Source organism: Topomyia yanbarensis, chromosome 3 (assembly GCF_030247195.1).
Source record: "Topomyia yanbarensis strain Yona2022 chromosome 3, ASM3024719v1, whole genome shotgun sequence".
In the NCBI taxonomy this organism is placed as follows: Eukaryota; Metazoa; Arthropoda; class Insecta; order Diptera; family Culicidae; genus Topomyia; species Topomyia yanbarensis.
This window is the reverse complement of record NC_080672.1, coordinates 386,067,018-386,090,536: the sequence shown is the minus strand read 5'-3', so window position 1 is coordinate 386,090,536 and position 23,519 is coordinate 386,067,018. Positions and strand designations below refer to the sequence as shown.

The following is a 23,519-nucleotide window of genomic DNA, read 5'->3' as shown; positions in this document are numbered from 1 at the left end:
TCCATTAAACGAAACTAATTTATGCACCCGAGACGCATCTTCGTGCCCAAAATTCACTAACTGGTCTATGGCAAACCAGAAAGAGACGGAAGTCGAAACCAAATCGGAAAAATATGTATGAAAATAACTACCTAGTGTCACCATGCTTGAAAACGATCGGAATCGTGTTTTTTATGCATTATAACAACAGAGTTATTAGAAAAAACTTCTCTGATACAACAGAGATAGCTGGTTTTTAAGTTCATACCCCACAGAAGCGTATAAAAAGCGGCTTGAGATTTCTGGAAGGTATCAGTCACATCAACCGTTCTCAGGAAGCAACATCCTCTTTTCTTGTTAAACAACAGAACAACCCAGCAACACTTTCCAGCCATAATGAAGTTCATCATTTGCTTTCGCTGCCGTTATTGCCGTGGCTCTGGCTGCTCCAGCTGGCCCATCAGCCGACGAGAAGGACGCCCAGGTGCTGAAGTTTGACAGCGATGTGACCGCCGATGGATTCAGCTACCAGTACGGACACCAGCAACGGAATTAAGGCTCAAGAATCTGGCCAGCTGAAATCTTTCGGAGATGATGTTTCTGCCGTCGTCGTTAAGGGATCCTTCTCCTACACTGCCGCTGACGGACAGGTTTACACCGTGAACTACGTCGCCGACGAGAACGGATTCCAGCCAGAGGCCGCTCATCTGCCTGTGGCTTAAGCGTGTGCAATCAAAATGGACGAACGAGATAAAAAAATGCTAAAACACTAGCCAAGTGTAAGATAAAGACACAGTAGGTCATCCCATAAATTAGTGTATATAGATGCCACGCACACAATGTACAAATTTGTTTCGAGAACCGTTTCAATAAATTGTTACCACGCCATATGTTCTAAACTACAACTCAATGTGTTTCTGTGTGTACTGAAATAGCAACCGGCCAAAGATCGATTAAAGACATGTTGGGGCCACTTTTTTACCTTTACTTTTTTACTTTGACTTGGAGTAAGTTAGCGATCTTACTAGTCTGAGTTAAGTAAAACTTTCTTGATGAATAGAAATTGTTCAGTAAATGAAAGAAAATTCGAAGTCTAATTGCGCTCAAATTTATTTTATAGGTCCAGCAAAACTCAAAGTTAGTTAAAGGGTGAGCTTATTTCGCTATGTTTCTATTATCACCCTCAAGTGAGAGCAAGGATGTGAAGTATTACAGATCGGAAAACTAGAAGTGGCAGGGTCATTAGAACAGGCTTAATACCTTACGGGCCTAACTTTTGTCTTCTGATGATGGGGTTCGAGCTAAGGCAGCATATTTACGAATCACTCAAGTCCACCAGCATGCCTCCTGGTAAAGACAGACTTTGTCCCTCTTTACCGTAAGAACTGTGTCGTTTAAATGTAAAAAAGAAAATGTGACTACATATGGTCGAAATGAAAAAGGAAGACATAAGAGTGGACACTAAATTATTGGTCAAAGGCGAACTAGAAACGGAAGCCTACGTAAACACCGCAGGGTCGCAAAAACCAATTCTGTTTTAGCTAGAGACGAGACTGAGAAGAATTCTTACCCCACCCTGCTGTCAAAGTATATGAACTGACAGCTGTTTGGGTTAGAACCAGACTCAATTTCAAGGTCAAGTTTAAACGGCTTCCGGTTAGAGATTCCACAAAAATGTTTGGTCCCAATGCTGTAATGCATTACAAGCGATACAAACATACTTTCCTGAATTAAGGGGTTTACAGAGTAGAGCACGAAAAAATAGTAATTTTTTAGAGAATTTTTTTTTGGTGCAATTAAGAGGTGAGTCGAGATCTTGTTCAATGGGATTTACAACATAAGTATTGAATCACACAAAAGAATTTTTTTTCGACCATTTTCATCACAAGATGGCGGCTGTGCAGCATTTTCCCCCATGCGCGTTTTTTTTGGAAAGGGTCCACGGTCGGAAATCTATCTCCCGTAATTTTTAATCTAGAGCCGACAACTAAAGTTTTTCTGACTCCTTATGTCAATAACAAGTGACGTACGTACGTTTTTCGATATTTTGGTTTTACGCGAAATGACGCACTTTTGAGTAAAAAAAAACGCTGAAAATGTCATAAAAATTGTTGTGCAACATACACTAAATATTCAAATTTTCGAAAATTTTCGTTCATCAAGTCGTCGTGAAATGAACGAAACTAACTATTTACAATGCACGAAAATGCTTTTTTGCAGAAAAGAATGAATAAGTTTGTGCACTGTATAATCATTTTTGTTCTATTTAGGAATCTATTTCATCAGTTTATTGTTGTAGTTATCGAGAACATAGCTCAAGCGGAAGTCGCCATCTTGAATTTTAAAAAGATTCCAATAGCTCTGTTTCATCATCTACGACGATAATGACCTTGACATGAAATAGAATAAAATACGCAGTAGGCGAGCAGACAAACGATTCCCAACCTGAAAAGAAGATCTCTGCGCGCAATATAAAATTGCGTGCGCGAGATCCTCCTTATAATCAATAATATTGCTTTTATTTTGTTTACGTATTGTCAACATATCAAAGATCCACGGCTCCGTTATGCTACCGTTATAAACCGAATAGAAGAAAGTGCCACAGGTTATATTCACCTGATTGAGTACGAGATGCGAAGCTGGTAGAATAACTTTGCGGGCGTGCACATTTCGATGGCATATCGATCACATCATTAGGGGGCGGGGGGGGGGGGCGGTATGTGGGGTAGCTAGCTTGCTTGTATAATGTCCTTAATTGCTTTGAAAGGCGATCCATAGCAACTTTTGAATGAATTATCTACTAGTAAACTAGGTGAACTTATGCTCCGATGTACATACACTTCGACAGATTGTATCAAGAGAATGGTATCGGTTCTTCAAGAACGAAACCGGGCCCGGAGTTGATCACTACACTCACTAGAATGGTTATCTGGGACATTTCGAAACAAGCTCAAATACGCGCATTTCAAATGACATCAACTGTGATGACTGACGTGGGTAATTGGCTTTGTTTTCCTTTCCGTTTGGCAGTTTCTGTCTACTGTGGCGGCACTGGACAACAATGCAACGATCGGAATATGCGATTTGTCATACGCTCATTTGATGTGAACTACAGCAGCCCGAGGTTCCAGGTCAAAACAGCCAAACAAAGCAGGAGACGCTAATACTGGTGTCTCGTATGTACCGATAGAGGCTGATAAATATTCTTAACAGCATCTTGTGTAGTTAATAGTTTCGTGCTTGATTATAGAAAAAAATTAAGACTTAAACAATTTAATTTGTATATCAAATTGAATCAAGTTTTTAAACACTAGAGCTGGACTATTAATCGTTCTTTACTCCTATTAATTCCCATATAAAGTTTAAACCATTTGTGCTAAAATATAGTGCCAACCATGTCGTCAATATTTTGCATATCACTAAGGAATCGTATTGAGAGATGTTCTACTGAATTCCAAACTTTGCGCCTCCCTAATGTACAGCCTTCAATGAATGAATTGATCATACGCTTTGATATGAAGCTACCACACCATATGCTTTCCAGTTTCCAGCATTCTTCTACTCACCAAAATGGAGATCATCAAGATGAGCATGGCTGATTAACTAAAGGACGGAATCTCTTAATTTTACCTCACAACGTGTTTACCATCCAATTTGTATTTTGATTTATTCAGCAGCTAGACAGACAACCGACTCAATGAAACCACCCACGACAGTTAGGTACAAAAGCCGTAAATTCGCTGCTTTCCATTTAAATTAAGCACCATTCAATCCGAAATTGGATTTCTCCACAAAAAAAAATCCCTCGATGCGATGGAACGACCCCTTGTCAGTCAGTCAGCCATGTCAAGGTCATGTGAACCTTCGAAGAAGTTGTGCGGCGGGGTTGGTCTACTCGCAGAGTGGACGCTTACTGATAGCAAAGGCCAGGGGATGCGCTACGAGTGGCGTTGTTGTTTTTCGAACCGATGATGATGGGCTAAATTAATATAAAATGTTTTTAACCGATGAAGTTTTCTGAACCGGATCCATCCTTATTGGTGATCGATAAAACTAAAATGCATTTTGATCGGTACAGGCAATCAAGAAGAATTACTGTGATCGGTTACCCAGTTGGCTCTCATCGTCACGTCAACGTTAGTGTTACTAAATTGATTTGGCCTGTGGTAAACTATACTCGATTTAAATAATTACTTTAAGTATTAATCAATGTTTAGTATTCAATGACAGGGCGGAGTTGGCTTTGAAGTTTAATGCGCGCGTAATAACTGACACAATTTCTCTCGTATGTCTCGTTCATTTGGATATTTTTTTTCTGACAAGCCTAGAAGACTGGCAACTCTGTCCAGCGTCTGGAGACAGTAATAGCATTCTATTGTAATCAATACTAAATGGAAAAAAATTACAAAACTGATTTTTTATTGAAAACTGGAAAAGTAATGAAAGGGTTTATATACTAAGACATTCACAAAAGTTTTATTTCGTGTTCAACAGAGGCGATTTTTTTGTATGTTCCACTAAAACTAAATTCAACATCAGTCACTATTTTCAACTTAGCATATAATGCATTGACTAAAAACGTAGCATCTGGGTACTTAGCTTACTTAGGTATATGGGCGCCCTCCGGTTGAAAACCATTCTCGTCCGCCACGTAGTTGATCACGTACTGGGTTCCATCTAGTCCTACATATGAGTACGATCCTCGAACCACTATCGATGCAGTGTCGGTTCCCGCATTGCGAAGTTCAGCCTGCTCCTGCCGAGATGTGCCATCGCTGGTTTCAAATCTGGTCGGAAGATATGTAGGAATATGTGAGACAATATTATTTGCTGTGCACATTTTTGTTCGGGGCCAGCGTAACACTTTTAGTTCGAGTAGGTAGTAGGATAAGCATAGGGAGAGGGTCAATGTATTACTAGAAATGTGTCATATTTTCGCAATATACACGCTTGCATTACAAACACATAAAATCACTCGCAATGCATTTGTTCGAATTAAATCGTCACAACCGTGTTCGATCTCGACCGAAATCTGGTTCGGGCTCTTGTCCTCGGAGTGATTTCTACCCCGAGTGACGAAACTTCAGCCATCGCGTGTGTAAGAAAAAATCAAAAATTTCTGAATAATATCTAGTGGCTATCTGGAAACACCCTTTGTGTTTGTTGATTACTGATACTACAAATATTTCCCAGCTAAGTAACCAACCCTTCTATTAAGTTTTGTTGCATTAATTTCCTGTTCCCTCCGAGAGAACCCTCTTTTCGCGAGTAGTGAAGCCCGCATGATAATGTTGGCTAATGGGAACGTATGTTCGACGACGGATATCCCATCAGGCTCAATGTATGTCAATAATGCCAAGTCTCCTTTTCGGTAGATATTATATCCGTATAATACAGCCCACCGTTGAATGGTCTACTTCCATACCAAAGATAAGTTGTTTAACATTATCAATATACGCATGATCTACACACCAAATAATAATGAAATTCAAACGACATGTAAATCAATAGGAATGTAAACATACAAAGCTTGAATCAAAAAATTGATTGAAAATTACATTAAAATCAATGCACTCAATTGGAGCGTCAAAAAGCATACAATTTTACATTTCAATTCGTGTAATATTACATGTCATTCATTTTACAACCATATTCGAATAAAAATACATTGGTACATTGGTTTTCCGTTTGATGAAACTGTAATTTTCAATCCACGTGTAAAATTATAATGAAATTCGTTGAAGAAAGCACGACAAGCCGTGAGTGGTGAAACTTAACTTTACATTTATATTCATGCTCCAAATATGTGCATGAAAATAAACTTAAAATTACAAAATACTTTTTTCTAGGTAACTAGACAATACTTTGCCGTGACCGATAGCGCCATGGTCAGATCAGATAAATGTAGGTTATCTGTGAGCATTGTTAAACAGATAAATAAGCTTGCTCGCTATGCGGTTTTTGTGAAGAAGTACCTTATTTACGTACCCGCCCGGGAAGTAGAGATTGATGGGGTAGTCTTTGGCATGGGCCTTTATTGCGAAGATACGCTGAAATATAGGTCCTTCATGAACCCTTTGCGTCAGTCAGTGGAAATTCTGGATTGCATGCAATTACGTTGAGCAAAAATCGAGGAGTATAAGAAAACAACTTTCTTTCCATTAGCCTTTCACTGAATCTGCTCTTCCAAACTTTGATATTTTGAACTGGGTTCGTCTACCTACTCTTTTACGGGGGTTCATGAACTGTCATCGTTGCAAACAATTGGACCCTACAGCTACCCATTGTAGAAATAATGCATGGTGTGGAAGATGCGGAGAGAATCATGAAAATGATTCTTGCAATGAGGATACTGAAAAGTCTTTCAACTATGGGAAGATTCGCCATGATCTCTCGACATATCCTGCGTACATATTAGGTGGGGGAAAACTGAAATATTGTTTCAAGAAACGCTCCGAAAATAAATGCTAAAGAGGTCAACGCTTCCGGCCACGACAAATTTCTGCGCTCACTAGTAAAGAGCGCGAGTCTGACTGTCCCATTGAGAGAACATTTTCTAATGTGTCTAAAAAATCATGTCCTCAACTAATCTTCCTCATAAAGTAACGACGGCCTCCAAATATAATTACTCAAGGAAGTGCTGTTACAAAATCGAAGCAAGTGGCTTCCAGTCTCGGAAATCTTAGAAATTGGCAGGAATTTCCACATGGAACATATAAAACCCCAACTTTACCTATAGTTCAGCTAGAGATTTAACCTAGTACTGAACGGATACAATTCATTGATATCGTGAATTAGATCTTAAAAACGATCAACAGTGGGAGCACATTTGAAGCAGTTTTCTACTAAATGGCCCGCCTTGAGCGATCGTATCCCTCGATGTTTAATCCATTGATCGATGTTACCGATTAGATCACAGTATAATCGATTCTTTGAAACATTTAATAAACAATTTGCAGTGTGATGCAGTTGCGTTATGCAAAACCTGGTTAACTTCCGACGTAAATCTTAACTTCCACAATTTTAAAATTATTCGCCAGGACCGAGAATACAGTATGAGTCATTGTTTGGGATCAAAATGCGCTATTCCTTTGCATTGCTTCCGCATATATTCCACCGAAGCCTTTCAGGCACTACTAAAGCCCTACTCGCACTTCAGCTGGTTCTAGAAGACTTCAACACCCATTGATTGAAAGAGCTACACGTACACTATATCCGAAATCTTCGTATCAAACAAGAAGTTCCTCCAGACGCGAACATCCTTGGACGGTTTCCTACTTTGTGATTGGAATTGTACTCAAAAAAGTTCTATAAGGGCTTTTTGAACGTAGGATCGCCCGAATATTACCGAATACACGCGACGTTAAAAACGCAAATGAAAAACTTGACGAAAGCTGAAAACGCGGATATTGACGCCGGTTCGTCGACGGATAAACGAGAGAAACTATATTTCAGCTCCTGACAAAACTCTATGTTGTGGCTTTAATTCAATGGAGGTTTTTCGTTCGATGGAGCGTGGTAAGCACTCCTTGAATTTCATGAGAAAATATGATAGTTCCTGTGTGCTTTATGTAAACAATCATATCAGATTACCTTAATTTGGGTTCTTTTGCATTACTCCGTGCCAGATAATGAGAAGGTGGACACTTGGGCATATTGGTATTTATGAAAAATGGTTAAGCTTATATAGGTGATATTTATGAAAAATGGTTTAGCTTCAACGACAGTATTTCTCGTCAGAGGACACACGAAATTTAGCAAATTTCGTGGAACAATGGAAATTTAGGAACCCCAAAAGTATCAACAAACCATGGTTCAAGGGGATAAATGAGGGTCGCGGTGTGACAATCATTATACGTTGGATGCGCTTTTCCAGTGTAATGGGGTCGTGGAGAGTGACAGTTTGCCGAAAATCTGTAAGATTGATTTTTTCTTTTTTTCTGTCGTTGTTTTCCGCTCTCTCTTCACTTTCCCTGGTACGGTAATGCTGCTCTGATATAGGAACCAATCTTTCTTGAGAATGCCTTTACCTTCCTTAAAAAAATTCTAATAGATGTTTCTCCTTGTTTTAATAGTTAATCAAATAATAGTTCTCGATAAAAATTACAAAATCGAATATCTAGTCCTTATGCAAAAATATTTGGTCTGATTCACATTCCTGATCAGCAAACAGAAGCTCTGTGCTTACTATCGAGACATCACTCGATACTAGCCAGTGTCTAACTAGCGCCAATTTGGTGCTTGTTTCGACTTATTTAGATAGCAATAAGTTGGTGTTACTTACTGACGAGGAGAATTCGAAACACACAAAAAACATACTATATCTAGTATTTAAATATATTTCTAACTGCATCCACTGGTCTGAGTAAAATTGCAATAATAATTTCAGACTGAATAAACAAATGAAATTATTGTACATTGAGAATTTCAGACGCATTTTGATATTTTATTCATGACTAGAGTGATTCATGTTCATGATTTCAGGATGTCAGTCACGATTTTTGATTTTTTAATTACGAGTAATGATTCCAAGAACTTCGTCATGATTTCCATTAATTCTATTCACGATGTCGTGATATTGTAGTCACGAGTAGAGATTTATCTTTATTTACGTTCATGATTTCGGGATCTTTGCCATGATTTTTGTTTTTTTTGTCACGAGTTGTTCGATTTATGTTCATGATTTCATGATCTTAGTCACGATTTTCGTAATTAATATTTGGTAATCGTCAGCAAACCCGTAAGTTTGAAATCCAAGCTCATAGAGTTTCTTCAACAAGCCGTCACCTACCAAGTTCCATAAACAAAGGTGACAGAACGCCGCCCTGAGGACAACCGCAAATACTCAACTTCCGAATCACAGCCTGTCGCAGTGACGAGCAAAGTATGCGGTTACTAAGCATTGCGTTTATTCAACCCGAGATACATCCCATGACCGCGCGTCGCTTCCAGAATAGACTGGAAGGACACATTGTCAAAAGTACCCTCAATATCTAGGAATACACCCAAGCTACATGGCTTGAGCGAGAAGGCTTTCTCAATGTTGTAAACAACATCGTGAAGCACTGTGATCGTGGATTTCCCACACTGATATGCATGTTGCATTTTGTGCAGTGGATATTCAACTAAACTAACGTTCCTGATGTGATGATCGATTATCCGTTCCAAAGCTTTCAGAAGAAAAGAACTTAAGCTGATAGGCCTAAAACTCTTGGCTTCTTCATAGCTTGAGCGCCCCCCTTTGGGAATAAATCTAACAGTTATTTCTCGCCATGCTTTCGGGATGTACCCGGTAGCAAGACTGGAAAGCAAAATCTTTTTCAAGACATGTTTAAGAATATCAAATCCCTTTTGCAGTAGCACGGGAAGTATTCCATCTTTTCCGGGTGATTTGTATGGAGCAAAGCTGTCAACTGCCCACTTGACCGATTCAGTGGAAACCAATGTGCGTGCTAAAGCCCACGAGTCCGAATCACCCGAATGAGATCTGTGAACATTGTTCAACTCCGGATCGATACAACCTAGGAAGCGTGTATCGAAGAGACAATTAAAAACATCTTTTTCGTCCGTCACATAAACACCATACCTGGTTTTTAAGGAGTTCATCTGAAAATCATTCGATTTGGAGAGAATTTTATTTAACCGGCTAGTCTCGTTCAGACTAGAGATATTAGTGCATAGGTTTTGCCAGCCAGCCCGTTCTGCAGATCTAAGACATTTCTTATACGCACTACGAGCTGACCTGAAAGCCCTGGTCAGCTCGTAGTGCGTATAAGAAATGTCTTAGTCACGCTGACGCCGGTTCCAAGCTCTTCTAATAACTTTCTTCATTCTTTCAAGCTCAGCCCTCCACCAAGGGGTTCCCCTAGTCGATTTAACAGTACGAAGTGGACAAGCTTCTTCGAAGGATGCTAATATGAATAAGTTTGTCGTATCCACGACGTCATCTAAGTCGCCTAGTTAACTAATTGTTGGAAAATATCCATGAAATTTAGTCGCCAAGTTTTCCAAAAAGAGGTCCCAGTTTGTAGATTTAGGATTACGATATGTTACCACACTGAAGGTGACATCAAAATGATCGAAAAATATATATTTATGATCGGATAGAGACGGTTCAGTTTCATTTGGAACCTGCCAATTTCCCAGCTCATGCAAAATTCTATCAGAGCAAAGTGTTATGTCTAACACCTCCTCCCTCCCAGACCTCGCAAAAGTTGGTCAGTTTCCCACATTCAGAATATGGAGATTTGTACTACTTATGTACTTCATCAGTTCAGAGCCTCTCAGATTGATGTCTGAGCTGCCCCGATTATGTGATGAGCATTCGCGTCACTGCCGATAATGTGCGGAAGCCCGTTTCTGCTACAATATGATACAACGCTTTTGAAATCATCAGAAGGAGATGACTTGTTATGCGGTAGATATGCTGAATAATATATACACATGGCACATGGAGCCATGATAAATATTTTTTTACAAAAATCCTATTCAAGCAACAAAGGGATTCCTATACTACGAAAACTTCTGACAAGGTCAAGCTATCCTGGTTAAGATGAAAATAATTTTCCTGTCAAATTTGCTCTAGATGGTACTATGCATTGATTTACTAATTAGATTTGCTATTTTTTGTTCAATAATGTTTATTTTTGTAAAGGATCTTCCATACCAAAATGGATGGCATGCGCAGTGGTTTGAAACATACTTTTGAGGAACCTAATTGGTTGGAGCTAAAAATATACTTATTTGCGAAATGATATGCGCTACAATGTTTATATGCATGAAAAGCGCGGCGATATCCTTTTTTAAGGCAATAGAGGCTATAGAAAATTTAACTTTTAAACGAAAAGAAATTACCCATGAGTGCCTTCGAGAAAGTTGTAGAGGCGAACATTTTCATAAATTCTGCTAAAGACATCTTTTTCCGGTCGCTTATAGTTATAGATTTATGGTACGTTTTCTATAGACGAACTTCTTAAATTCAAAATTTTAAGCCTAGCATCGTTGTTTCTGATATCATGCGGGTGCAATGTACAATTTAATATTGTAACAAAATACACAACTTTGCTGTTTATCACAACTCTTTTCAAACAAGCCAAAGCAATTTACCCTCCTCAGATAAAAGTTGTGTATTTCATCACAATAAAAAATATTTCTGAACATAGCAATCGCGAGAAATCAGAAACAAAGAATTTAGGCTTAAAAATTTTAATTTAAGGAGATCGTCATAAAAAACGTATCAGAAATCGAAAACTATAAGTGACAGAGAAAAGATGTCTTCAGCAAAATTTATGGAAAATGTTCTTCTCTACACCTTATTCGAAAACACTCATATGCTTTTCGTTTGAAAGTTAGGATATTTTGTTAGCCTGCTACAATCAATTTCTTTGAAAAGGAATATCGCCAAAGATGTCACTTTTTACACACATACACTGCCCATGATCGCATATCGATCCCATAAAGATAGGAATTCCCATAGAAAACGGGACAACTATGCGATCATGGGTACTACACATTGTACAATATATCAATTTGCCAATATGAAGCTCCATCCACTTAAGTTCCTCAAAGCATGTTTTGAACCACTGTGCCATGTGCAAAATGTCATAAATGTACACAACCTGCTTGAAAAATGAGCAAATCAGAGGTATCCCTCTATTTTAGCAGCGATTTATCACGTTTGTTATTGGATAATGCAATTGCGCTTACTCGAAACGATATCCATCAATCCCGATATTCTCACTGTCGTACTTCAAGATCTGTGCACTTTTCGAATCATCCAGTGGAGAGGCAAATGCAGCAACCAATAGCACAAAGCATACAATCAATACCTGCCGAAAAAAAAGTTCGATTCAATGTTGTTTTAATTTAGACCAACCGTCAAAATGTCATACCGATTTCATTTTCAATTCACTGTTATATAATTAGCACTTGCAGTCTATCTGAACCTATGTCCCAGAATTACAAAAACTAACTAGACAGGCTTCAGATGACACCCACTTTTATACGTTACTGTGCGTCAGTTGCGTGAGGAATTTCTCAACGGGAGGCGACTAGTACAAACAGTTACAGCTCGTCAAGTACTTAATGAACCCCGACCGGTCCATATATTTCCTAAGCCGCTGGGACACGTGCGTAAAAGTGATTCCGAATCATATTTCAATACTCGATAACGGCACTACGCAAGTCAATAGGGCCTGATACCATTATTTGCCATATTGATACATTTGACATCAGCCTCTGGGACTAATAAAACTAAAATCACGAATAGGAGTATTTTGGTGGATGGTAGTTGAACTTGATTGATTTAGAAAACCCTATTGTTTCTATTGAAAAGTGAAATTACGTTCCACCTCCGCACCGCGCACGTAACCGCTGAAGTATTCTCAGTTACTCGAAGCATCTTTCAACAGGATAAACAGGTTTTTCTAAACTTGACATTAATCTGATACAGCTCAGTAAATTCTGCGCTCAATGCAATAGCAGAACGAAAGGAAACACTTGAAGATCGGTATTTTCAGAAAAGAGTAAAATTTGCAATTTTATTGACGTACACTTCTCCGAATAAATTAAAATGTCACTAGACATTTGTTTGACAGTAACTAGTGCTGAAAATCATCTTGTGTCTGATTTTGCGCGTGTCATATAAAAATAAATACCAGCTCGTGTTGCAGTTTGCTACGACCATAAAATTCCAACTATACATTAACATCATAATACATTTTGAAATCCATGCGAGTCGATCGCTCCCCATCGATCTCTTCAGTACTCGAATAACATACCACGTTGTAAAATACTGGTTCATTCATAGGAGGATGAATCGGCAAATACCACATCGACGATGGTGAGGGCGGCGGTGCTGTTAATCGTCGTCCGTTGGATGACCAATAAAAATGATTTACATACCAAATTGTTGTCGATATCTTCTTCGGCTAGCTGATGACACCAGAGCATGCGGTTGTTCGGGGTGCCACGAGACAACCTCACAACATGGTCGAACGTTTTTGGTGGTCGCGCTAGATCACCTTCGATGCTCGGGAAGCAAGCCTTAAATTCGAGAGAAAAAAAAAAGAACGCACCTTATAATCAAGCAAGTGCTGTAATGATAAATAGTCCGGGTAATTTACATTCATTAAGGATTCGTGTCTCGTGCGTCCTCATGGCAGAATGTACACAAAATATGTTTTGGACCTCGTCAATTATTGCGGCTTGATGCACGGCCCGTTTCAGCAGCCTGTTTCGACAGATTCTTGGTATTATGAACTGAGAGTTAATAAGATTAATTATTTTTAAATAAAGAAGTGACATAAGCTTAAGACTTGATTGGAATATTCAATTGATTATAAAATAAATCAACAAATTAGTCAGGATTTTAATTGATGTGGGAATTTGTGAATTTGGTTTGTACTTTTCTTAATTTAATCAGCGCCAATGTTAAGGAGTCGCTCTTGTAAGCTAGCCGTTATGTGATAATACCCTAGCCGAGAAGGATTTTTAGTGCCCGTAGGATATTTGCAACAAGGTATAGCTTTTAGCAATCAACATGAACTGATAACCTTTTTACATTTCTTACAAAAGAAATGTATAGGATTCGCTCAAACTTTGAAAACTTTTTCCGAGGCCCGGAGGGTCGAGTTTCCTATACCAATCTACTCAGCTCGACAAATTGAGACAATGTCTGTATGTGTGTGTGTATGTGTGTATGTATGTATGTACAAAATGTCATGTAATTATCTCAGCAATGGCTGAACCGATCTTAATGAAACTAGTTTCAAATGAAAGGCCTAACGCTCCCATTTGACACTATTATTTTTGTTTTTCGATATGTTGTTTACTTTCTGAGATATGGGTAATTTTGTCAAAACAGGGCTGGTTTGAAGCGAATAACATCCGAACAAGGCAACTATATCGCGTGAAATAAACAGAAACAAAATGCTTATGAAAATACCTTTCTAACAAGCTATAGATTGTCAAAATCCGTTCACGAGCGGCGGAGATATTAAACATTTTGTATTTTCATTCTTCGCTTACCAATTTCCACTAACTAAAAATGAGACCGTTCCATACAGTGTATTGCTTTACTGGTTTTTTAGGGTCAAAACTGAACCGATTTTGAATATCCGGGTATGCAAACACATCTGCGTGATTCAAGGATTTTGATTCCGAAAACATTTTGTGAATTTACTTAATAATCAATTACCTATTTCTCAAAAATTAATAAACAAGTTCATTTCAAAGACAAAATAATGTGTAAATTCACTTCAAAGTGCACATTTGTCCAGAGATTATAGAGGTTTTAACCTTAAGGTCATTCGCCTCTTCGGGTTAGAAAAATCTCTTATGAATACATCAAGTAATCCTCCTAGTAGTGACAAAAGAGATTTCTAATATAATTCATATTCATATTATACTCGTAGCATCACCAAGAGCAACTGTATTTTTGAATAACAAAATTGTAGTGAAACTTTATCAGTTGCATTATTGAAAATAAAGATTTAAGGAATCAAAATTTCGCACTATAAACAAAAATAATGTCACAGCTCTAACCATCATTTACCATTCCTCACAACTGACACTGAGTTGTACTGAAAACCCCAATATACATTTTTCATGATCAATGTGACTAAAAGCATATTTATTTGCGAAAAAATACGACATGTAATTTCAAGAATGTTCGTGTCTCAAAGCAGTCCAGGGGCACTTTCAATAATAACTGGCTTTTCGATGAATTTAAGTACTTATTCTGGTAGTTTGAACCATTTCTTTGCAATGGTATTGCTTTGTATAGGACTCATTAACCCATATCTCCAGAACGAGAGTTCCGAACGAAACAATTCACAAGTAATAAGGATGGGTGGAAAAAGACTGCATTGTAATCGACTGCATGTACGAATTTTATGCCATCGACAATAATACAAATGCCAACATAGCCTGGACACTTGACACTCTTTTCTAGATATTTCAATGCGAATGAATACTATTTACAGGTGGCCTTTTCTCAGATTACTATTTCTAATTACGCGTTAAAGTACTGGACCTGAACATTCCATTCTATACAAAATCATTTTTCAGATGTCTGTAACCAAAAAGATATCTTTTAATTCCAAAACAAATTCCTGATTTCTAGAATTTCTGATGACTAATTAAGGACCATCAATAAAGTAGAAACACCAGATAATCCTAAAAATTCCGTAAAGAAAAGAAGAACGAAAACGTGCTCTTTGCAATGAGATTTTCACAAACATTTCAGAATATTCTGAATAATAAATATTTATGATCATTTCATTTTAAAGATTTTTTTTCATTTAGCATTGTTTTTATTTATTTTGTTTATGTGACCTAATTTTATCCATTGTATTCATTTAATTATTTGTATGCATTCCGATCAGTTTATTATCTTATGTATCTTATTCGAATTAATCATTTAATTTATTTTATTTCTTTTTTTACTAATATTTTTTTCTGATATTTTTCCGGTTCACACTTTTATTCATTTTAATAATCTGATTAATTTTGCTCAGTCATTCACTTTATTCATTTCATCTAGAGCATTAATTAGATACAATATAATTTCTTCTATTAATTCTATTACTTTTTATTATCGCTGATTTTTTCATTTTAATAATTTAACTGCTTAAAAACAAACAAAATGAAAAAATGATAAAAAGACAGAAAACATTTTTATAGTGATAAAAATTCTTTATTTTGTTAATATTATTCATTCCATTCATTTTATTAACTCTCTGTTTATCCTGTTATTTATGAACAACATTTTCAAATAGCTTTACTGCCCATGCTCGCAAATCAGTCCCATAAAGATAGATAAGGGGCAAATATGCGTTCATGGGCAGTATAACTTTGGGCTTGGACAAGATTTCTTCACAAATAAGTAAAACTAATATTTGTCACAATCACCGTTTATTTGAGCGCTAATAGTTACAAGAAAGATCCGTAGAACTCAAGTTATTGCAATTGCTTTGATTGGATTTCACTAGAGCAGTACTGCCAGAGACATTTTCAGTTATCGGTGAAAAATTATATTTTGATATATTATCTTCGTTTTCTTGAAATATTTTTGAAAACTGATAAATCTTATTAATTTGGACTGCTTTCGGCTACCTTTTTTGCCTAAACTATTGAAAACTTTGCAGGAGATGTGTATTAAGGATTAGTATGTAAAAATTCAGCAGCTTCTAACACATTTATCTTGATCAAAACAGGTTTTTCGTGTTTCTTTACTCTAACACTTTTAAGAAAAACGGTTTTGGAACCCTATATATGCGACAAAATAATTAGGTATGAAAGAGTTAATTTCATCCATATTATTCATATTAGGGTAAGGTGGGGCAAATCCGACCGTTGGGTAAACCCGACCCCCTTCTGTTATCGAAAATCGGAAGCACTACGCGAACTAATATCAATGTTGTCGTGTAGAGCATCGAAAATAATTATAATGGTGGTATGACAGCATTTTATTAGTCTACATTGAGATGCTCAAACAACAATAAGTGGGTTTTTACAACTTTTGATTTGATTTTTGTGTATCATTGACTGCAGGATATTTCTTATTGTTAAAGTGAAAGCATAAAAAGTGTAAGTGGATTTAAATTCTTTGATTAAAGGCCTACAGTGCATAGATGAATTTAGTCCAACTTTTTCATCGTTTTTTTAATTGCATCGTAATGAAAAATGACGCGGTGGGGCAAATCCGACCTCTAAATAGTAGGGTAAATCCGACCGCAAGAAAATGATTATTTATAAAATTGGAATATATTTTTATTGTTATTTTTTATTATTTTTTCACAATGGTTCATAATTACAAACGAAAGATACAAAAACGTGATGAATATAGTATTCGTCCAGTAATTGCTCCGAGAAAAATGGGAATATCTTTACGTACTACTGCTCGTGGTTTTGACATTCCAAGATTGACATTGAATTCCATTTTCTTCATGCTACAATTCAATAACATAACATTCGTTGATTTGTTTTCAATGATAAATCCATATAATTTGGGTAGTATCTATACTAAATCAACCAAAACATAGACGGTCGGGTTACCTCACTATTTTTGAAAACAGCAAAAATGAACGTTTTCGTAAAACACGTATCTCAAAGTTTTCCCAAGATAGGAATAAAATACTATACATTGAAAGTTGTCCAGAAGTCTAACCTTTAATTTGGTATATAAAACGGCTTGATCCGATGTAAAATGAGCATTTTACAGCCAAAACCAATTACTAGGTCGGATTTGCCCCACCTTACCCTATTTATTTTATTATTCCAATTTTTTATAGTTTTATTCATATTATTTATTTCAATCATTTTATTAAATGGTTAGTTTTTTCCCAGTTCACATATTTTATTCAGTTTCTTAATTTTATCAATTCGGTTTAGCCAGTCCTTTATGTTATTGTATGATTGCTTGTTATCCTGAAACAATTTAATTTACTCTCTTAATTTCATTACGTCTTAATATCGTCTAATTTTAATTTGAACTAATTTGATTTATTTATTTTATTAATTTGATTTATGTAAATCATTCCATCCATTTTATAAATAACTTTTTTATTTTAAATTTTGTTTTGTTTTTATTATTTTTCTTTAATTTATTCACTTTATTCGAAGCGTTATTCGTGCACATCTCACATCTAGTTGCTTGTAAATTTATCATGTGATCGGCAAGCTAATGAATAATATAACAGTGATATGTGTTAGAAATGTCTCATCTCACTGATAGGTGGATTAAATCGGTTTTTTTTTATTCTGTGACTTTTGATTTTTTCTCAACTGACGCAAACTATAAAATATTCTTGTTGAACAGTTTCACCAATATTCGGATCTACTTCCATTTATAAAACTCCTCGAGATAAATAGCTCAGCTCCGAATGGTTAGTGGATGACCTTCGAGGCAGATTCTTTTATTCGAATTCACATTTGATATTTACCTCTCGGCATTAGCGGCATTCATTGGGCGCCTCAGCAGAATAAATGGTGACAAAGAAATCGAACAACTGTGTGATCTGTTTGTAGACAACTATTTAGGGGAAGTGTATCGAAGTTGGACACCTTCAGAGTTTCAGTATAAAGAATATTTTTCTAAGTATTTAGCTAACACAGTTTTGTTATTAACAGTACACACACACACACCTGAACTACACATCACATGCCTTTTAGGAAAACTGTCAAACATATTAATAAAACAAACTGCCGGTTGTTATACAATTTTGTATGTCCCTCCAAAAGTCGCGCAAATGGCTCACTGAACGAGAATCCGCAGCTTCTCTAAAACGATTTCGCCAAATTTTCAGAGCAGCGTACACTCAGTGCACTAGCGCGACTGCCGGAAGGATATAAATTACTTAAGGTTTCAGCGACAAGTGTTTGTTTCTTGATTCATCTAGTTTTGTAAAGTATTCTACACCGCCTCGCAAACCAGTGTTACCAAAAAATGTCCTCTACGGATCAGTTGGACATTGATGGTAAAAGATAGGTGCTAATTTCACAGTAAGCGAAAATCCAATTCAGAATTAAGTATTATGAATGCGTTAATTTAAGCAGTATCAAAGCGACCATTTTGAAATGAGTTTGCTAAAGCTATGAACTTATTCAAACTATACCACAATTCTGGATAGCTTTGACGCATTTGTATTCAAATGGACATTTTGAATTATTTCTTTAAAAAAAAATGCTGTGTTTCAGAACTAATCTTTAATAATAGATAAATTCATCATGGCCGTTCGTTATATCCTAGGTGTTCGTATTTCCCGCATTATTGACGAAGTAAAGGATTTTAAGATGAATTTTCTGATGAATGCTTGAAATGGAGTTTTTACTTTTTAAGAAAGAATTTCTGCTTATTCTTAAGAATCACTGTCAGAGCTATGGGGCCGTTATAATAAAGGTACAAAATTGAACTTAAAACGCATGAAAAAGTTTTAAACCATAAGGTGTCCGTCTTAAGCACAGTTCTCCTATGTGGCAGAAAAAGGAAGATGCGCTTTACGATCCGCCGTTTTTTGTGATAGTGCAGGAATGCAAAAACCGAACGCGCTGCATTTGGCCGGTGTTTGGACGAAGTGGGTGACCAGTTTGCCTATAAGTGGCAGTTGTAGCATGTTGTCGAGGTGTTTTATTTTTAAAATAGAACCATCGAATCAACATTTGCATATATAAAGATTGGTTCGATGCTGCATTTTATGAAGGAGTTTGAAGCCTTAGAATAAATGTTTTATTTAAAAATTAGGTTTTAACATTTGCATTTGTCGAATATTATTCGTTATTTTAGCAATTGATAGTTATGAATAAAATAAAGGTTGGAAGGATAATTGGTGTTGTGGAGCGAATCAGATATAAGCAGCGTCCATTGCGCAGATATTGAGGGTCTCATGAGCAGGCGCGTGTATAGGGAAATAGCAGGAAGGTTCAAACGCGTTCCAGGAAAAGGTCCTCAACTCCCAATATTTCGAAACCATCTACACACCTAGAAAAAATCGTGTAAATTTACATCTCCTGGCCATGACATATACGACCATCAAAAATGGCATAGTTTTACGTTTAATTTTATTTTTACAGGTCGCTGAATATTGTGAGTCACGTAATTTTACTCCACATATGGCGTTAGTTTAAAATATTGAAGGGTGTAATTTTATAGCATTGCGCATGGAAAGTACATGTTTCATGTAAAAATAAAGAGAACACGGTTATATTTCGTCCTTTCGTAAATTACGGTTTGTTACATTGTGGCAAGTTTGAAATTACGTCAATGATAAAATTCAGATTTTTTTGGTGTGTATCTATCTTGATTAAATCTATTGGCGGTGCGAGGTTTTTTGCCGCTAGAAGCAGAACGTTTAATTTGCCGCTCCTTTTATTACGAACGTACCAAAAGTGTTCGATAATTTTCGCATCATATGTGACAAATGAATGAGTGCTTTAATGAACCAGTGCTTTTTTCCGAATGCCGCGTAGCTCAATACTAACTAGCTGAACGCAGTTTAACTAAATCAGTAATTAGGCTGAATGCTATTCTATTTATCTGAATAGGCATAATAGAGAAATCCATAGTTATGTACTTAATAATAATGAATCTAATTTTTGTCATAAATTGGATACTAAAAGAACAGCGCATGTTAAAAAGAAGGAAAATATGTGGATATTTTCCTTCTTTTTAACATGAGCTGTTCTTTCTATACGCTTCTTTGACATAAGTCTACAACAAATTTCGCGAATATGAAAATAGAGCTTGACAAGGTCTGATATCAGTGAGAGAATTGGAATAGAGAATTGATAGACGACATATTAGCAAAGTTGTGGAGGTTGCTGCTCGAATATTTTTGCCAAATACACTAAGTCTCTTCTTGGAAAACTTTAAAAGTTAAGGCTTGTTATATTTGGATGACCCATGAAAAATCGTTTTTTAAACTTTTCAAACATGAATTCTATAATTTTGAAATCTTCGTTAAAGTTCCTCTAAACCTTAAAAACCCACAAATCAATTTTTTTTTCAAATTTTGTGAAAATTGTCTCACTGTGATTATCTTGACATGATTTTCGCAATATTGTTTTAAAACAATATTGCGTATTTGAGGGCTAATCGTCAAAATACATAACTTTCAACGTCGCATATTTTTCCCTATCTCGAGTATTTAAAAAAAAGTGGACCATCTTTGAAAAACAATACTTCCAATATATTTTTTCGGGATGTATATTGGAATTTCAAGCATTACAAGTACAGATTTTTGGTCTTCAGTTAAGTTGTTCGCAAAAAACAAGCTCTTCAACATTTCTGCCGACTTTATTTTGTTTTTCATCCCTTTAAAAATGGTAACAAAATTCACAATCCAAGAAGGATTAATCACTGAAACTATTTCACCAAAACGAAAACCGTAGAAAACGTGATTGTTGTATAGTTTGCTGTTTTACCGTGAATAGTTTATCGCAGGGTTTGGGCAAAAACATTGTGAAACGGTTTGTCAGGAAAAAAACCCAAGTAAAATTTAAGGTATTATGATACTCTTGAAGCCTTCCTTAAAACTGAGATTGCATAAAACTTGAAATGCTACTTGGGAAGTTCCTTATGCAGTGGCGTAGCCAGGGGGGGTTTTGGGGGTTAAAACCCCCCCCCCCCCAAACCAAAATTAATTGGATTGAAAAAAAAATTGATGCTGACGAATTTAATTTAATATTCCACAAAATATTTTTGGAAAAATATTCTCTGAGCATTACATTGAGAACTGTGTTTAAAGTGTCATGAGAACTTTTGGAAAATTGTGGGAAGGGGATCTTGTAACTTATCTCTTAGCCAAAATCCCATAGTTGTCAAATTACTTCAATGTAAAATAAAATAACTGTCTGAATTATTATGAGCTCATTTTTGGAAAGATGCTTCAAAATATGGATTAGAGACAATTTTTCGAATGGGAATCTAAATTTGAATAGGTTGATTGCATATAAAACATAAGCTTGTTTTCCGAAAACTTACATACATTTCAACATTTGCTGAAAATGTATTTTTTTAGATTGTGTAGAGTTTAGACAACAATTCAATATGGTTAACAACAAGAATAACATTTCAGAAACTAGTTGAAAGCTGATGTAATTTTGTCTCTAGCAGGTCAGGATCGGTTTTATGAGCATTGGATTTTTGTTGTATTATCAACTATATGAATAGCCTCTTAGCAGGATGCAATGAATGGCGTACTAAAATTTTGTGTGCTACGTACTAGTACTGCAAGTTGTGAGGTTGACTATTGAAGAAAAGTAAAATTAATGCTCGATAAATTTTTAACGGTCACGATCACATTCATTCGAAACTGCCAAATTTCGATGTTAAGTAACATTGAAGAATTTCAAAACGTAAAACTGTTCATCTGCTGATAGAATAATTTTGACGGTTAATCCTCCTAGAAGTAATTATAGAGAAGAATTACTCTTCAAGCAAATTTGAGTCGAGACTTAATGTCTCCAGCAAAGTTTTCGAAAGTGCTATTTCAAACCACTTTATCAAAGACATAAATATCCCACATATTCAGAGTATCGAAATATAGTAGTAAAAAACCTTTACAACAAGCTATTCTGTGTTTGATAAATCTCTTCTGCGGTAATTAAATAATAAATTCACATTGCGTTCAAGGTGCCTTTGAAGCTTACAAAAAAATAAGGAAACTGGATTTAAAACAAATAATTCTCAGATATTAGAAGGACTCAAAAACACAAAGAGTGATTCCATTTTCAGGAGCTAGCATCAATTCGGCGCAAGCTTAGTTCGCCCACCAAGTTAGTGTCAGATTCTGATGAGATGAAGTCGAAACGCAAGTTTCAGTTCCATCCATCCATAATTTATTTATAGGTTTTGTGTTCTCAACTCGCAATGATTGTTTCAAAAAATTTTGTCCGTAGCACAGAAAAAAATAGTTTTCACCTAAATTTTTCTTCACTAAGAAGAAATATAGCAGGCCCAGTCCATTTAAATCCCTATATGTTGAATTCATGTAGCCTTCATATTTTCAACAAAATTGTTTGAAATGACATTATCAAAAACTTTGCTGAAGGCACCATGTCTCTTAATATTTTTGAAAAATTAATTCACCATAATTATCTCTATTAGAGTTAATCACTAAAATTTCTATATCAAAGCAGGCGCTGCTTTATGTTGATAACTTCCCGAAGTTGTCAAACCTTCAAAGTCAAGGATTATTATATTAGGTGATCTTGAACGTTGAAAATTTTTTAGATCATTGATCCCACTTTAAAAGATCGCAATTTTTTACTTCATTGACATATTATACAAGAAAATAATCTATAGAGGTTTGAAAACTGTTCCATGTTGATCCTTCTTGTTTGTAGACTGGAATGACATCTGTTAGACTACTTATGTTTTTGAGTTTTCAATAATTTATCAAACTCATATTCAATTTTAGAATTTTTTCAAAAAATTTGCGATTTTCATCAAAACCCCCTCCAAACCAAATTTCTGGCTACGCCACTGTCCTTATGTAATACATGTATGCATGTATCTTAGGCCGTATTTTTAACACATAACAAATTTATTTTACGGTATATTTTTGTTTTTTATGTAATTAACCGGGGTGAGATTTTTCTGAACACTACAGGAAAATATACATAATTTCTCAACTCAAAAAATGATTTTCATGTTACTGACAAAGTTTTAAAGGAGCTTAAAGTAGTTTGAGTTATTTAATATTTTGTTTCTTTTCTGTAATGCAATAGTATACAATAAATTTTTAGTTTTAATCGTGACAATATTTTGATTTAGGCATGGTTCGACGGAATAACAGACTTAAGTCATATTTCGATTTGTTATGTCGTTGACCATTTCCAAAAATCTGAATTGTTTCCAGATGATTTATTTCGTTGCCGTACACGAATGGTTGATATTATAATATATCCAAACAAAAAGTGCATTTGAATGTTGTTTCAAATTATATGTTTCTTTTTTACAATATGAACTGTTAATAATAAGTTAGAGAACTGATTATTAAATATCTTATGCTAGGAAGATGTGTTTTTTGCTGCTCAGT

The 23,519-nt window shown here is 35.8% G+C and overlaps 1 protein-coding gene and 1 pseudogene across 1 annotated transcript; one reads left to right on the top strand and one right to left on the bottom strand.

The window, feature by feature from the left end:
* The first annotated feature begins 296 nt into the window (after positions 1-296).
* Positions 297-884, top strand: LOC131690123 (larval cuticle protein 65Ag1-like; annotated as a pseudogene).
* A 3,612-nt stretch (positions 885-4,496) lies between these two features.
* Positions 4,497-11,983, bottom strand: LOC131691065 (flexible cuticle protein 12-like). The gene is made up of 3 exons (XM_058977227.1): positions 11,871-11,983; positions 11,686-11,807; positions 4,497-4,766 (listed from the first exon to the last, which is right to left on the bottom strand). The coding sequence occupies exons 1-3, from the start codon at positions 11,877-11,879 to the stop codon at positions 4,580-4,582; spliced, it is 318 nt and encodes a 105-aa protein (XP_058833210.1). The 5' UTR covers positions 11,880-11,983; the 3' UTR covers positions 4,497-4,579.
* Between the last annotated feature and the right edge of the window lie 11,536 nt (positions 11,984-23,519).

What these genes read in the sequence shown, in the direction of transcription:
- LOC131691065 (XM_058977227.1), bottom strand. An exon ending in ATTGATGGATATCGTTTCGA is followed by an intron (nt 4,767 to 11,685) that starts GTAAGCGCAATT and finishes TCTTCCGACCAG; the next exon opens with ATTTGAAACCAGCGATGGCA.